This window comes from Megalops cyprinoides, chromosome 9, assembly GCF_013368585.1.
Source record: "Megalops cyprinoides isolate fMegCyp1 chromosome 9, fMegCyp1.pri, whole genome shotgun sequence".
In the NCBI taxonomy this organism is placed as follows: Eukaryota; Metazoa; Chordata; class Actinopteri; order Elopiformes; family Megalopidae; genus Megalops; species Megalops cyprinoides.
Window position 1 is genome coordinate 23,513,504 of NC_050591.1, and position 16,637 is coordinate 23,530,140.

Here is a 16,637-nt window from a genome sequence, read left to right on the forward strand (position 1 = left end):
GTGTTTTCCACCATCCAGTATCAGTTGATAATTTTATTTATGTTTTGAGTCATTGTTAGCAAAGTACTCTCAATATACACAATCCATTGACTATAGATACAACTACACAGTATTGCACAAAACTATGGGGTAACTCATGAGCAATTAGTGTTCTTAAACCCTCCCTTCCCTTATCCACTCTTGCTGTCATACTCCAAATGATTTCCTATGACACTTCTCCAAAATAAAGCAAATAGGGGGAAGAATATGCACCAAAACAGCTGATAAGTTCAAGAAAAAAAATAAATTTATGAGAGGATCACCTGCAAGAGTAGAGTCAAACCTAGTACCTTCACAAAATCCTAAAATAGACCCCCTTCTTACCTCAGCATGTTTACCAGGATTAGCACATGGTTGTTCTTTTGTGGTGACGTTCCTCCATTCCAGTGTCAATATTTAAAATTCTGTCGAAGGTCAACTAGGGAACACAGACAAATCCTCCATTTCAGAAACCAGCACGAAGTGGTAAGAAATGTTTATTTCATTCTTATTTTACAGTGATAGCAACGTTACAATCTGTTTTGCTTTAGCACCTTTCACGGCATAGGGGACCTTTTCGATTTACATTTGCGCAGCTCCTACAAAATCTTAAGTTTGTTTTCCTGTTGACATTGCGGTAGCGCTGTTTTTGACATTTGGCCCGGTGCACCAATTAGCGTTTATGACATAGAAAGACAGACGTGGCTGTCTACACCTCCTCTCTAGCAGAAGGAACGGTCCTCCCTTTCCCTACAACAAAGACAACACTGCTCTATTCCCCTCTGGCAGGGTGAATACTACACTCTTCCTCTGTGGCAGAGGGAACACTATTCTCTTCCTCTGTGAGGAAGTGAACACTGTGCTCTTCCTTTATGGCAGTCTTGACTGTTCCCTTGCTGTGCTGAACAGTGAACAGGGCTCTGCTCTGCCCACAGCTCTACAGCTCAGAGTGCAGGATGTCTCTCACTGGATGTGGGACCCTCGTAGCTATTTTCCTGGTCTCTGTCTCAGCACCGGTGACTACAGGTGAGATATTCCCAAAAGTGTGAAGAAAGTGCAATATCTGTGTGATTGTGAATATGTAAGTGTAAACAGTCGCATTCAATAATGGGAGCGCTGTGTTTGTGACCCCAGTATTTTTGGAGCCAAGAGAGGCAACTCAGATCCTGAGGGCTCGAAAGCCGAGAGCCAACTCCTTCTTGGAGGAGATGTTGCCCGGGAACCTGGAGCGTGAGTGTTACGAGGAGGTCTGCTCCCAGGAGGAGGCTGCCGAGATATTCCAGACCAAGGAGAAGACGGTACCACTCCCTGCCCAGTCTACACCACTACTGTACATTATTCTGCTTGCTTGAATTAAACACTCCGAGGAATAGAATTATAGAGCCTTTAGAAACCCCAAATAGCTTCATGTTTTATAGACATTTGCTCATGCTCATTTTCCGAATTTGGCAAGAATCAATCAAGACAGCTGCAAACTGTGATTGGAAATGTTGCTTGTGGCTATCAATAGCTTTCTTTGTGGTGAGGCCAAATTTGGAATGGGACTCAAGATGGAAGGGGTTGCCAGTCATCGTTAACCAAATTGACACAAGCACTGGCATTTTGACAAGACTCACTCATTAATACACAATAACTCAGTACTTTGAGGTTTCACATCTCTGTAAACGTAGGCATTACAACTAATCTGAAAAGAGCAGCAGACTCAATATTTCTCATATTTGAAATGCAATAGGACCGGTGTGCAATTTTAGTTTACACATTTATTTTGTGTCCTTCTCAGCAATGGCCCTCAGCGATCAATTGTAATATCTTTAGTTGTTTTTGTCATTCCATCCTCTCATACACCCTTAGTTGATGGACAATATTCTGGAGAGCTGAATCCGAAGCTTGACTCCTTATTAACATTCCTCATTTAAAGCATTGTCGAAAAATTTGTTTGCATAATTTATGATATGTGTTTTAAACCTGTTTGGTTTGACTCCGGTATTTACTGAAATGTTGAAAGTGTTTATCACAATGTTCCTTCCTCTGTGATTCCCATTCTTGTTTTCTTGAACATTGTATTTCTCTTTTTTTATCTTTGCAGATGGAATTTTGGTATAGATACAAAAGTGAGTATTTTTCTCTGAGATAATATCTAATGCCGATTATTTCAGGACCCTGTTGCACGATCTATGCATCCAAGTTTGTCTCTAAATTAATCTGTAAAGCTTCTTCTAACTCACAGATTTTGAGCAATGTGTCCATCAATATGCATAACATAAAAACATTATGAACTAAGATATCAATAAAGAAAATGGGGATGTATTATTTTATTTTATGAGTTGCAATACTGATGATCCCACAGCCGGTAAGTTATGCATTAGGTGCATGGTTCCTCCTGGCTAACTGCAAAACAATTAGCTAAATTTGGATGAAGACCAGAAATCCCTACATCTCCACTTTACACAAAAAAAAGACTAAACATATGTGTATGGTTGAAGGAGAACTGTTGGAATATTTGGATATGACTTGCTGAGAGGTACAGGAATGTAATATTATTTGATGAGTGCAAGAATGCAAATTGCCCTATTAAAATGAGGAATAAAATGTGAGATTGTTTGAGAGCTAAGAGATGCAATGTGTGACTGGAGCTCTTTGTGTGGGTCAGATCTAAACCCTTGTAGGTACAACCCCTGTGTGAATGGAGGACTCTGTTCCATAGACCGGGGTGATTTCGTGTGCCTCTGCCCTCCCCGCTATGATGGAAAACTCTGCGAGATAGGTGAGGCCTTACCTGCTTGGTCATGTGACCCTGTCCTGTTGCTGCACAAGCTACACAGTCACATGATCCTGTCCCCCCTGTAAAGTCATATGTCCCTGTACCCCTATAATCACGTAACCCTGACAACATGTGCCGTCACATAAAAATGCCATCACTCCTTTGATCTATGTATGCTTTTCAGAGGTGTTTGAGTGTGAGTACAAGAATGGCGGCTGCCTGCAGTACTGCACCAGCAGGGGGCACACCAATGGAGTGCAGTGCAGCTGCGCAGAGGGGTACCGGTTGCAGCAGGATGGCAGGACGTGTGAGGAAGCAGGTAGCTGCCGTGATAATGACAAGCATAAGGTTTAGCTGTTCTTGAAGCTGACACAAGCTTGCTCTAGGTTCTAAAGAACTGAAGAATGACTTAGGGTTCCAGGATGTTTCTAAATGAAGCCACCTGTTTCTGTATGGTGTGCATAGTGGTGTGCTATTGTCATGCTGACGTCTCCTTAATTACGTGATAACCGTGGTGATCTTTGCTTAACTATGTGGTGACCCAAGTGCCATTCCCCTGTGGGAAGACGTACCAGCAGACTGGATTCCGCTCCCTTCTGGATGAGCTCCTCAGTAATGAAACCTTGGATTTTACCCCAAGTCCCCACAACTTCTCCCACCTGGGGGGAAACTCCACCCTCAAGGAGGGAAACTCCACCTTCAAGGGAGGCAACTCAACTTACAAAGGAGACAATTCTACCCACCATGGGGGTAACCATACAGATGACCTATTAGACGAGTTCCAGGAGGGGGCTGATAGTGATACACGCATCGTTGGAGGTTTTCTGGAGAGACAGGGTGGCAGTCCATGGCAGGTATGATACAAAATTTATGAAGGGGAAAAACGACTCCATTTTAAAAAATAATCATGCATTGTTTGTACTGAAAAGCATTTTGATCACCAGTACACTTTTTGTGCAGTCCTTTCAGCTCATCTCAGCTGCAAACTGAATTAGTCCCAACATGAGGGATGTAAGGAACCAGCAACAATATTATTTAGATCCAAATCTACTACCACTTACTGCATGCCAGTTACATAATTGATCTGCAAAAATGATTGAGTAGCGTATGGTGAGTTGTCCTCTCTTCCTGTCTCTCCCTGCAGGTCCTGATTCGCAGGAAGAATGGTTACGGGTTCTGTGGGGGCACGCTGATCGCCCCACGCTGGGTTATTAGTGCAGCTCACTGTTTTGGGGAGACCCCTGACCACGTGACCATTGGTGAGAGGCCTAGTCCACCGTGACACCGTAGGATGCTTACTACCTTCAGACATTCCTTTGCAGACATTCTCCATTTGATTCTATAGTTTATACAACAGTTTATACAATCCTGATAGTATAGGCCTATGTGTCACTGTAAGACGGATTCTGATGGATATTCGGGCTCCTGACTAGCAGGAGAACAGCTAGGGAGAATGTACAAATATGTGAGTGAGTTTGTAATTGCCATGTGAGGAGCTTAAGAGCATCATCTGTCTGTTTCTGCGGCCAGGGGACTATGACAAGATGCGGCGAGATCAGGATGAGCAGCAGATCCAGGTGAAAGCTGTGATACTGCACCCTCACTTCCACGCCTTCACCTTCGACAGCGACATTGCACTCATCCACCTGGCTGAGGAGGTGCAGCTGGGGCCCTACGCTACGCCTGCGTGCCTGCCCAACCCCCACCTGGCACAGCTACTCTACAGAGACGGCACTTTAGGCATGGTGACTGGCTGGGGTGCCATGAAGTACCTGGGCAGGTCCTCCCGTTTCTTGCGCAAGGTAGCACTCCCAATGGTGGATCATCAGAATTGCATCCGGTCCACTGAGCAGGTTGTCACAGACAACATGTTCTGCGCTGGCTACCAGGAGAAAGACCGAGACGCCTGCAGCGGCGACAGTGGCGGCCCCTACGTGGCTAACTACCGTGGGATCTGGTACCTCACCGGGGTGGTCAGTTGGGGTGAAGAGTGCGCTGCCCATGGCAAATACGGCTTCTACACCCGGGTGAGCAACTACCTGCATTGGATACAAGATACAATACTGAAGGAGAGCCAGAACATCCAGACCTGAGCACCAGGGGCCACTGTGGAAACACCAGTCTCCACAATCTTATCTCTCTCTTAATACTGCAGTCTCTATACTGACCTTCAGAATCAAAATGCAAAAGTGGTGCTGCAGGGATTTTGTCAGAGGGACTGCCCATTTGGGGATGAAGCAGAAATATTAAATGTAATTTTGTAGTGTATGCTGTATTTTCTCAAGAAATTTAGCAGTTTGGAAAGAAAACAACTATAAATACTAAAGGCATTGAAAACATTTTTACAAATATGACATACACATAACACATAATACTATAGTTTTATTTAACATGCAAAACATAGGCTGGATTTTTTTTTGCTCAATTTTTTTTTTTTTTTTTACAAATTCATAGCATTAATAATAGTATTTTGCTCTGCAATGCCATTGTTTTGAAATAAAGTCAGCACAAAAGTACTGTCCAAGATTTTATTTTGCTAAAATACACTTGAATCCAAGTACAAGTCATGATATTTGAAAGCCATCACAGCCCACAAAATAAGAGATTTTAAAAAAATCTAAACATCAGGGACATTGCAGTCTTGTTTAAAGGAATGGTTAACATATAATTGAAACCAAAATCAAAAACCGCATCTAGATAGTAGTAAGTGATGTCATATATAAAAAAGTTGAACCAGGATACTCCTTACACTGAATCACCTGTATTGTTACAGACATCAACTGTGCTAAAGAAATATTTTTCATTTCACTCAGCAACTGGACTGGCTGTGTGCACCTACAGAGTGCTGAATGTAACTGGAGTGACCATGTATCATCTTGAATCAGCTTTCTGTGGTTCTTGCTAAAGCTGAAGCATAAAAGCTACCACCTGTCCCATGTTCAAATGTTCAATGGTTGAGGTATTTTGACTTGGAAAAAGTTTCATAAACACTTGCCTCTGAGCCAGTACCTGTGTGAACAGTTATGAATTCAACTGTCAACTAAACGAAACTGATCTGCCCGTGCTCATGGTTAACCGTCTGCACAAACATATGCATAAATACACACCTAATATAAATATACACTCACAGAGATATATCACACTCCCATGTGAAATATGACAGAAATAAAACTCAGAAAACCCTTTATTATGACAGTGGAGACAAACAGGGAACTTTTATTTCTGTACATCTTTATCAGAAAACCAAAATGAACATCAGCTTTTCCAACTGGAGACCAAAAAAATACAGAATTTCAGGCTTCAACTTGGAGAAGCTAAACATTATTATTCACCAGACTGGACCACTGGGTCAGAATAGGGTCAGGTGTGGGGGTGGGATGGGGTGGGGTGGTGGGCATTGGAAACTATGTAGATAAGATAAAAAAACTAAACAAACAAAAAAAAAAAACACTTTAAAATCAGAGTGGCATGCGGTTCCCCTCCACACTGATCTTGACGGCGTGGCCAGTTTTTGTCAGCCGCCTGATGTCAGCAAAGCGTCGCATCTGCTTGTCCACCCGAGACAGGCCCTTCTTCATTGGACCCTGGAACCGGGAGAGAGACTTTCAGAGAGGTGCACCCTGATACTGTAGCACAACATACACATACTACATAATTTCACATAGACATGCACGTTAGGCTGAGTTCAGAGTTTCAGCACTCAAGTTTGAGAGAAATTTTACAAAATTCACCAAAAATATTTGACATGATTCAATGACCATTTTCAAAGCTTTGCTTGTTATAAAATGCAATAAATGAGGCAAACCAATGGCCAGAAAGCATTTCTCTAAAAATAAAGCAAACCTAAAGACTGAGAATGGGAATTTTTAAGTACATTAAAAAAATACAAAAAAGTGAAGAAAAATCACTTGTCAGAACAGAGACAGCAGAGTACTGTTTTTGAAAGTCACCCTGAAGCACAAAAGAGCCAACATCTTCAAAATTCAGTGAAACTTGGTTCCAAACTTGCACTGGAAACATTTCACAGTGTCTCAGATACCTGCTACAACACTATGAAAGGCAACTTTTAAATAACTTCACAGCACTGATTGGTTGCAAACACTCATCATGCTGTCATGGACCTGCAAAAAGCCAAACTTACACAAGCAGCCAAAGTGAGCAACTACATGAGAATCTTGGTCTAAGTGAACAAAGCACCAGACACTAAAGGCATCTGTGCATAGAAGCCATTACTGCTAAATCTGCATGTCTCTCAGTGTCAGGTTCTCTTCTGCGTATCTACACAACATGTGTATCACAGCATTCCTTGTGCTGTATGTGTAGGTGTCTGCTTCACTTCATGCCAGTTTTACACTCACAGCACCACTGAAAATCCAGGTTAGTGGTAGACACATTTCAGGCACTCAGCGTGTCAGTACCGGTGTGTCAGCAGTGGGGGGCGCCCAGGAGCACTACAGGGGCATGCTGGTGGCACTTACAGCCCCAGCGGGCGTAGGGCCTACAGGGGCATGCGGTTGCCCTCCACACTGATCTTCACGGCGCCTTGCACCCTGCGCAGCTTTCTCTGCTCTGCAAAGCGCCGTTTGTGCTTCTCCAATCGGCTTATCCCCTTCTTCCAGCAGCTCTATCGGAACCAATCAGAGCTTAGCTGGCCATGTCTCTGACAAATGGCGGCTTTCTAAGAGGACTCCTGTAGAGGGAAACTACTCTTCTGCATGATCCATGACCAGCCAGCTGTGGTCAGTAACCAAACACTTACCCTAATCCATAAGACAAAGTTAAGGTTTTTACTTGCAGTGTACCTACTTTTTGGTCATACATCAGCAGCCAAAACCTTTACTACGTAAAGTTGATGTTGGAGTAATGTACGGAGTGAAATTTAACAACTACAATAATGAACAGCAAAAGGTGAACCTACAAGATAGCCTAAGTGTAGTGCACTGTACAACCTTCTCAATGTACAACACCCCACTGAGGATCTTTTTTTTTTTTTAAATGACAGAAGAAAAAAAGCATTAAACTGCTAGATTAATATCGTTGAAATAATATCAGAGGAAGGAAGGCTGGTCCTGCTGCTGATGCAGACAGGAAGGAACCCAGAAAAGCTGCCATCACAAACTCACCCTGTTAGTCTCCACGTCCACATTCCACTTGGGCCGAACCACATAGTCCTTGTTGGATGGCATGGGCACCCTGGCACGGGCGCAGAACCCGGGGTCGCCGGGGCGGAGTGCCCTGAGAAGGACAGAGGTGTTAACCTCACGCTGACAGACAAGCGGTCAGGCTATGAGTCGCAGACAATGACCTTAGCGGACCTTAGCGACCTAAACACCCCTAAATTTTATAATGTTACAAGACAACACCACTTACAGAGAGACACTAAGTGGTAACTTTACATGTAGTAATGCCACGTGTTTTGGACTCTGTGATCTAGTGACTGATGTGTGGTAGTACACTTTGCTTCCCTCGTCTAGTCAGGTTGCACAAGTTAACTTGTGGCAGAGTTTGAATAGTGTTATGCTCATACTCACTGGTCTGGCATTGTTGCTCATTCAACATGAATGAATACAACTCTGTTCTTTTGTGCTGGAAATCACTCTGAATAAGTGTGCATGCTAAATTAATGTATCGTAATGTAACTTCAAAATTTAACGGCGATACACACCTCCTCTCCCTTTTTTACTGGTTGAAGGCCGAACAGTGTTCCTTTACTGCTAAACATTACATTTACCAGCATAACACACAATATGTAGCCATGGGAATTCTGTTTCTGAAGGTCGTTTTGCAGGGTGACTGGGCCATGATGGGAGAATCAGGGCCCCTGCGGCAGTACTCACTTCTCCTCCCCCGTCAGCACCTTCTCCAGGTCTCTGCGTGGGGTCTGCCCTCCGGAGCTGTGCGGGGAACACACCTCAGTTAGAATCCGGCCACACTGGGGTTACCCTCTCCACACGGAGCAACAGCGCACAGCCGTGGGAGGAGCATGCTCACACACCATCACAAATTCACACACACACATGCTCACAAACTTACCCTAAAGCGCACCAAGTTAGAGCAAGGGAAAAAATGGTTCTCCAATGTATATGATATGCATCTTTTACATTCCACACAAAAAATGCAATATATCTAATCTGCGCGCACATACACACACACACACACACACACACACACTCTCTGGAGTTTGTGTGACACTTCAGTCATCTCCATAGGGAGACACAGGGAATGAAATACAGGAACAGTAGCATTAAAAGGTCAGATGTTTGAGGTTAGACGTTAAATATGGGGGTACAGGGTGGGGGGTTGATTGCAAGTCTGCACCCTTAACTGGAAAATTACCCATTCTTTCAGACAAATCACAGCAAAGTCTTATCTCACACATAGGAGAGAGGGGGAGAATGTTAGAATATAAAACACACTGGAGTCCTGAACTCAAACACTGATGCACTGTCATGTACTGTAACACTATCCATTCTATAGAGAGAGACAGAGGGAGAGATGGAACATTACAGAGAGTGAGACAAAGAGAGAAGGAGTGAGACAGACAGAGAGAGAGGGAGGGAGGGAGGAAGGGAGAGATGGCACCCGACACACAGAGGAAGAGAGGAGTAGAAAAGGAGAGAGATGGTAACTGACACAACCACTCAAGGACAGGCAGAGTGACCCTGCCGCACTGAAGCGTGTGTAACACAGGCTGGTGGAGCAGCTGTCATGCGGTCACACTAAACCTGGTGGGAGGGGAGAAGACGTCGGGCTCCTCTGACCTCTCCACCTTGGGCTGCTCGCTTTGAGGGGGGAGAGGGGCACAGATCACCGGGACAAGGAGAGAGGGAGAGAGGGATTCCACAGGGTGGAGGAGTGACAGACAGAACCAGTCAGATGAATACTGGTTGAAATAAAGTTAGGAAGAATAAAGAAAAATGTCCACTCATAATGTAACAAACTGATGAGCATCAGATAATGGAGGGAAATGGAAGCTGTAGAGATGGAGATGTGTGAAGATCAGCAAAGTGCGTGCATGTTCACATTCGTGTGAGGGTTGGGGGGGGATGGGGTACCTTAGTCGGCGGCGGGGGGGGCATCTGCTGGTCCAGGTCTCTCTGTTGTCGCTCCTCTCGGGTCATGCCCTTGTAGTTGGAGGTCAAGCCGAAGATGGGCCGCGACCATTCATCTACAGACACAACACACGCCAATCATCTACAAACAGACCGATCAGCAGACAGCAAGGGCGATGCTTCACAGGAAAACTGGAACACCTGTCAAACTTCACCCCTCAGGTTGAAGGAAGGTGATGTTTTCAAACATGGATTTTACACACTGTGGCATCTGATTTTGCCAAGATACTGTCTTTCTGGGGCAAATAAACACACCCCCACACTATGCCTAATGAATATTTGTCACATTTAACACACTCCTTTGCCTGATGTAATAAAGCCTGCAGAAAATTGTGAAATATTATGATGACTGGTATAAAACACATATGCAACCCAACCCAACCTGTCCCAAATGGAAGAGTAGGTCAGGTCAGTTGATTCAGAACACAGCCTGTGGGCACTCGACCATCAGGAACAGTGCAGAACAATGATGATTTTTTTTTTCTTTTTCCAACAAACACCACTCACTTGTTCTGCTACCAGTGACCTAATTATTCAAAGCAAAGCAATGAGAAGACACTGCACTGTCCTGAAAGGCTGGGTCATAAGTTATACTGACAATATAATAACCCACTGCATCATCTTACGAGGCCTATGGCAACCTACACAATGAGATGGGGGCAATGAGCTCATGGGTAAACAAAGTTTGCTGAGCCTTACTGATGAGTTTGAGGGCGAGATCTTTGTTGCTGCGGGATTCTTTGGGGTGTTTGTACAGGAACATGACGGCCCGTCCGATGCCACTGTGCTTCAGGGTCTCCTGGCTCACACTGGGCAACTGTAGGAACAGCAAGGAAGCGTTACATCTGCACCCTAGAACCCCTACACAGATCATCATGTCATATATCCCATGATCCCTCCCTCATCCAGTAACCTTCTAATCTGGAATCTGCCTTCATTCTGAAACCCACCACCCGATATGCTGCACTTCCCTTTCCGTCTAACCCAGAGACTCACCTCCTGTAGAATCCTGAGGAGCTCCTCGCGGATCTTGAGGGCTGGGAGACTCTTGTCCGGCAGAGGGCTGATCCACTCTTTTATGGCCGTCATCACTCCGCTGTCTATAAATGTCTCCTTCAGATCCTGCCTGCAACACACAGACACGTACAGGTGAGTGGGACTGAGTGGGGGAGGCGGTTATCAGGGTGGAGAGAAGTATGTGTGTGTGGAGGGTTGTAATGCGGACAAGGACAGGGTAAAGGAAAAGGTCTCACTTCTTCAGGTGCATGACAACAGTAGGCAGAAGTGTCAGCTTTTTCAATGCCGGCTTCTTCTGACTGTTCAGCGTTCTGTCCTCCTGCAAACACAATCAGTGTTAGGGTAAGGGGTCTCATATATTACAGTGTATTAATTGCAAACACTGCGGAACATAAGAACAGCGGGTGAAAATGGTTGCCAGATTGCGGTCACGTGGGACTCACCTCTGCTGCCTCGGTCATCTTGGTGATCATAGCACTGACCACGTCATCCGCATCGCTGATGAAGGTTCCGCCATCACGGTTCCGTCGCCGCCTCCCGCTCTGGGCCTTCTTCCGCGCCAGCATCACATCGAAGTCTGACATGAAACTGGGACTGAAGGAGAAGCACAGATTGAGACATCCCCGCACGCTGACACCGAGTGTGCTCGTGACTCAGCTGAGGGTTGCCCAGCACAGGGACACTCACTCTTTTCCTCCCCTTTCCAAGTCATCGTCCGAGTCCGATTCCTCCGCGATGGCCTTCTTGTTGGAGGCCTCTGATTGGCTCTTCTCTCCTTCCAGGTCTTCCTGATTGAAACCCTGTAGAATGGAAGGCAGATTCGAATGCCTTAAAGGAGAGCTCACCCCATCGTTCGGGTGCTGTAGACCTGAGCTCAGCTCTGCACGGAGTCCCAGAGAGAAGGCTAATCATACACACCGTGAACTCTTCCTCCTCCTCATCTCCGGACTCGCCGAATATATCTGCAATCATCTTCCTGCGGTAAACATGAAGCCCAAGTATCAGTGAGTGTAGTCAGGCAGGTTCATTCTCTCTGATCCATAGGAGTCCAACCTTCTGAGGCCTGCACCCCTTTACTAGTATCTAATTTAAGACTTCAATCAAATACGATCAATCAAATCAATCAAATACGAAAAAATATCAGGACAGTATTGAGGCACTGAATAAGGCTGGCAGGGAGATGCAAGTTTTAGAAGTACAGAGCACACTTCTCATTTATGATGTTACCTTTTTACTTTTCCTTACAAGTAGTTCTAAACATGTCTATATTGCTTACATTACATTAGCTTGAAGGGGTTTGTGGACTTCCTTTTAGCCTGTTTTTAATCCTTTTTTCCATTCTTTCATATGCTTCAGGTCAACAGTTTAGATAAAAGGCAGTTGAAGTATGTGTGAATGTGTAAAACCACATTACTATCATTATGTTTTATCTTCAGTAATAACAACTGATAATTTTTTAAATCTGGAATGTCCAATACCTTTTCCCCCTTTTCCTCCCAATTTGGAATGCACAATTGTATCATGCAGATGTTGATCATCACCACACCCCCCACCAACAGTGTGGGAGCATGCAGAGAAGCATGTGCTATTCTCTGATACACGTAATGCCAAACACTGCTTCTTCTTGCAATGTGGACACAGCCAAAGAGCTCAGCCCGCATTCAAGGTGAACTCATTGACCACGGAGGTACTCGAAAACCCCCAAAGACAAGAGGAGCCCCCCTCAAGATCCCCCCAATGGTGACACTATGCAACTCAGCAAAAGCAGCTTATTCAAAAGATACTCTTTAAACTTTAAACTCCACAGACAAACCACTTGTTTCTTTCTTACTGAAATAATACTGGATTGTATTATCTTCCATTGAGGATATAAATGCCTTTAAGTATGCAGCAAAAACCACACTGGGAAAAAAGTACAGGTCACAGTTTTTTTTGCTACCTCATAAAATTTTCCTTATCTACCTATTCTTAAAATAGAATAGGTATAATCTCATATGTTTAATCAAATATTGAATTTAATAATACAGTGAAATATTTAGAGACTACCAGATGTCAAAAGAGGTAGAAAGACCAAAAGAATGGTAGACTTACTCCTCTTCATCATCAGAGTCGCTGTCACTGCCAAACAAGTTCTTTTCATCCTTCTTCCCTCCTTCGTCCTTCCTTCTGTCCTCCTCTTCCTCGCTGTCTGACCCTAACTCCCGTAGTTTGGCAGCCATTGATTTGTCAGGAGAATCAGAGGCAGCATCGCTGTCCGAGTTTTCTGCCAGAGCACGGCTCTTCTTTGTCACTGAGGAAGAGGAGGTCTGTCATACACAAAAACTGCTGGCTTCATCGTCACGCAGCCCATTTGATCCTTTACAGCGGGCAGGTGCTGGACGCACCACAACTTACCTGGTTTTTCCTCCTTGTCATCCTCATCCTCACTGTCTGAGACAATAGCCTTCTTCCTCTTCACTGAAATGGCAAACAGGTTATCTTGAGTACCTCTCCCAAACTGACCAGGCACTGACCAAGACCATTACCTTGTTCTTTCTGCTTACTCTGAGCAGGGCTTTCAGCATGAACATGGACACATTTCTCAATCATGCTGCAATACCCAATTAGTAACAGAAAGTAGCAGTTACTTTACACTTGAAACACCCTGGGTGGCACCTGAAGCAGCACTGTATTTGCTTCAATCTTACTGTTTTTAAGTGGCTTCCAACCATCACTGCCAGACAGGTTCAGCGTCAGACAGCCCTTCCTGACTTTGGAACTATCCCCATGACAGCCTGGCCTTGCTCAGTGACACACTCGCCCTGGTTGGTACCTGGTTTATCCTCGTCTTCATCACTATCGTCCAGCTGCTGGCGCTTCCCGCTCTCCTGCTCCTGGTCACTGCCCGCAGGCTGCGCTGGGCCTCCCTCCTCCTCGCTGTCAGAGTGCATCACTCCCTTCCAGTTGCCCTGGTCTTTCTCCTGCTCGCCCTCCTCCTCGTCCGATTCTATCTGTCTCCTGTGTTTGGGCGCCTCGTTCTCAGAGTCACTGCCCGCGTCAGAGTGTCCTCTGTGAGGTTTGGGCTGTTCCTCGTTCTCAGAGGTGCTCCCCCTGTTCTTGGGTGCTCCGTCCTCCTCTGCATCGCTGTCCGCGGGTTTTGGAGCTTCCTGCTCCGAGTCGCTGTCGCGCCCGCCATCTTTTTCTGAGTCGCTGTCTCCCGCGGCAGCAGCGTCTTCGTTCTCGGAGGCACTACCGATGCCGTTGGCCTGCCCCGCTCGAGCCTCTCCCTCACCATCGCTCGCCCCTTCCTGTGCAACAGTCAAATGAAACAAACAGAACATCAGGGCAACAAGTGGCCTATTCCAGCAAGATGTGCTTACATTTCCATTTCAAAGTTTTCACACCTAGGGTTAAACACCAGCAAACCTTTGATTTTCCCCACCATTGTCTGGATGTTGGATGGATGCCTCTCCCCCACCCAAGCTTTACTTATTCAGGTAACTTTTCACTCAATGTTTTGCAAACAGCTGTTGAAAAGCTCCAATCAGGATTTCTCCCAGATCACAGGACATACAGCTCTCTTGTGAAAACTGTAAATACACTTGTGTTTTTTGATTAAAGCTATGTTTCCATGTTGACAATATTCAAATGAAGCGAGCCATTTGAAACAACAGATACTCGACACTTAACTTCTCATCGACAGACTACATATACTCTACATATACCGTCCAGCTGGTTTAGCAGCGGTTCTAAACATTTCTAAACCAGATTTCAGTAGGACCGTCAATATTACCTGATCCCACCAGAATGAGTATTGTAGTTCTACAAAGTTTTATTATTGTGCATCAGCTTTTCTCCCGTTACATATAACCCCATAAAGGCTATCCAGAAGAATGCCGTCGGTTTTTGCTGATATGCAGATGACACGACATCTGGCAGCTATGCTGCATAATACACAGAGAACACTTCACTCTCCCTAGAGACAGAACCCAGTTGCATTCGGGACAGTGGAAAAACACGCGCACCTCGGAGTGCTGAGCTTCGCTTCTAGCCTCCTCTTCCCCATCAGATGCTGGAGCATTTTCGTCCTGTACCGGGGTGCCACCGCCGTCATCTGCAAACACACGAAACCTCGTAATATTAGCACACCTAAGATATAGGCTTATACTGATGCCATCTAACATATTTACTTTTTCAGTAAACGAAAATCCAAAGCCCGTAAACCAGCTAGCCAGCAGTCTATCCACTTAATTTGTGTGACAGTCAAAATCCTATTTATATCCAACAACTGATTTTTTAAAACTCCAGTTAGCTAAGCAACGTGTACCACTGACTCCTAATGGAAGTAACGATAATAGAATAGGATTAGACTGCAATGATTTGAGAATTTTGTATTCCTAGCTAGTCGGTTACCCGCGCTACACCGCATCCATAACTAGCAAGCTAGCTAGCTAGCTACCAAATTCGACGTTACGTTATCTCAAATCTAGCTCACAACTACTTGAGGATGAAATGGTCATGCCGTGCACTGTCACCTTTCGACAGAATTCAGTGGAAATGACAGGGCAGATAACTAGTTAGTTGCCTGATATTTGATAGCCAACTAGCTCCCAGCGTGATATCTAACTAACTACAAACAATGGTTACCCGAGTGGTTTCCGGAAAAGAATTCGTCCTCCTCCCCGTCCATGGCTGTATATTTTGAGACTCAGCTATCTAGCTTGCTTGCTAGATAGCTAGTTTCCCTAATGAAATCTCTAGAATCACTAATTACGACAGAATCACAGAATGTATTTCGTTCCCTCTTTGCTGAAAAGATGATGAACTAGACTCCCGACGCAACAAACAGACCAGTCTGTTTTCGGCATAGGTAGTCTATCCAAAATGGTGTCTTATTGATCGTCATTACTACGCATGCGTGCCGTTTTGGTCGCGTTTTGAATGACGTAAGCGTGACCAACCTTAAACTTGGCCCCTCGGTGCTAGACCGGTGTGTCAGAAGAGACGTTGAGAAACGTTTGTTGATTTTTACGCTGCTGGGTATAGTGGCCTGACACACAGATCTTAAGGTCCTGTTATTGTTATTTGTCAGTCTTCTTGCATTAAATATCAAAAATTATGCCAAGAGCAGACCGTTGAGGCTATTTTTGCTCATCATTTTTGGTAGTCTAAAGGAAATCTATGGCCAATGAGTTTGGTCTCAGTTATCCCATGCATTTAGAAGTTTCCGAGTAGTGCTCTGTCAGAGTGAAATTTACCTCTAGTGTCTCCTTAATAATTTCTACCACGGTTCAGCTGATGTCCTTTAGCATGCTTGTGCGCTTCACATTAATAATTTCTTTTAAAGGTGTACCAATGAGTTAAAGTAACCACCTAGCCTCTTTATAAAAATGTAACGTGCATTAGTTTCTCTTAATGAGTCTTCAAATGTTCACGGAGAAACAATGAAAATTCTTCTAGGATATCACCTTGCCGCACAATTAAAACGTGGTCAGAATATGCTCATTTTATGCAAGGCAAAATCCTCCTCGGTGCTTCTCAGTCATAGTGTTTACTCTGTAATGAATAGGTAGACATGACTGGAGGCGTTTTTGTGCCTATTGCAGTACTTTATACCTGTAAATAAGATATTATTGAAAAAGAAAAACATTTAAGACAAGAAGTTAAATTATTTTGTTTGCTTAACCAACACCCTTACACAGGGAAACTTACATAGCTTACATTTTATCTAATCACACAGCTGGATGAAA

General features: G+C 44.6%; 2 protein-coding genes across 2 annotated transcripts; one reads left to right on the forward strand and one right to left on the reverse strand.

Annotated features, from left to right (window-relative positions):
- The first annotated feature begins 422 nt into the window (after window positions 1-422).
- LOC118783002 (coagulation factor VII) lies at window positions 423-5,156 on the forward strand. The gene is made up of 9 exons (XM_036536651.1): window positions 423-504; window positions 954-1,044; window positions 1,153-1,316; window positions 2,105-2,129; window positions 2,669-2,782; window positions 2,964-3,098; window positions 3,326-3,633; window positions 3,924-4,038; window positions 4,310-5,156. The coding sequence occupies exons 2-9, from the start codon at window positions 975-977 to the stop codon at window positions 4,870-4,872; spliced, it is 1,494 nt and encodes a 497-aa protein (XP_036392544.1). The 5' UTR covers window positions 423-504; window positions 954-974; the 3' UTR covers window positions 4,873-5,156.
- Window positions 5,157-6,134: 978 nt separating this feature from the next.
- Window positions 6,135-15,767, reverse strand: LOC118783001 (protein IWS1 homolog). The gene is given in 17 exon segments (XM_036536650.1): window positions 6,135-6,363; window positions 7,903-8,014; window positions 8,617-8,673; window positions 9,505-9,561; window positions 9,835-9,854; window positions 9,856-9,947; window positions 10,591-10,708; window positions 10,888-11,017; window positions 11,145-11,227; window positions 11,352-11,502; window positions 11,596-11,708; window positions 11,827-11,884; window positions 13,000-13,198; window positions 13,303-13,365; window positions 13,721-14,195; window positions 14,913-15,001; window positions 15,535-15,767. Coding segments are annotated over 17 exon segments (1,986 nt in total). The 5' UTR covers window positions 15,578-15,767; the 3' UTR covers window positions 6,135-6,237.
- Between the last annotated feature and the right edge of the window lie 870 nt (window positions 15,768-16,637).

What these genes read in the sequence shown, in the direction of transcription:
- LOC118783002 (XM_036536651.1), top strand. Translation starts at nt 975, where the DNA reads ATGTCTCTCACTGGATGTGGGACCCTCGTAGCTATTTTCCTGGTCTCT. An exon ending in CTCAGCACCGGTGACTACAG is followed by an intron (nt 1,045 to 1,152) that starts GTGAGATATTCC and finishes TTGTGACCCCAG; the next exon opens with TATTTTTGGAGCCAAGAGAG. An exon ending in AGGGTGGCAGTCCATGGCAG is followed by an intron (nt 3,634 to 3,923) that starts GTATGATACAAA and finishes CTCTCCCTGCAG; the next exon opens with GTCCTGATTCGCAGGAAGAA.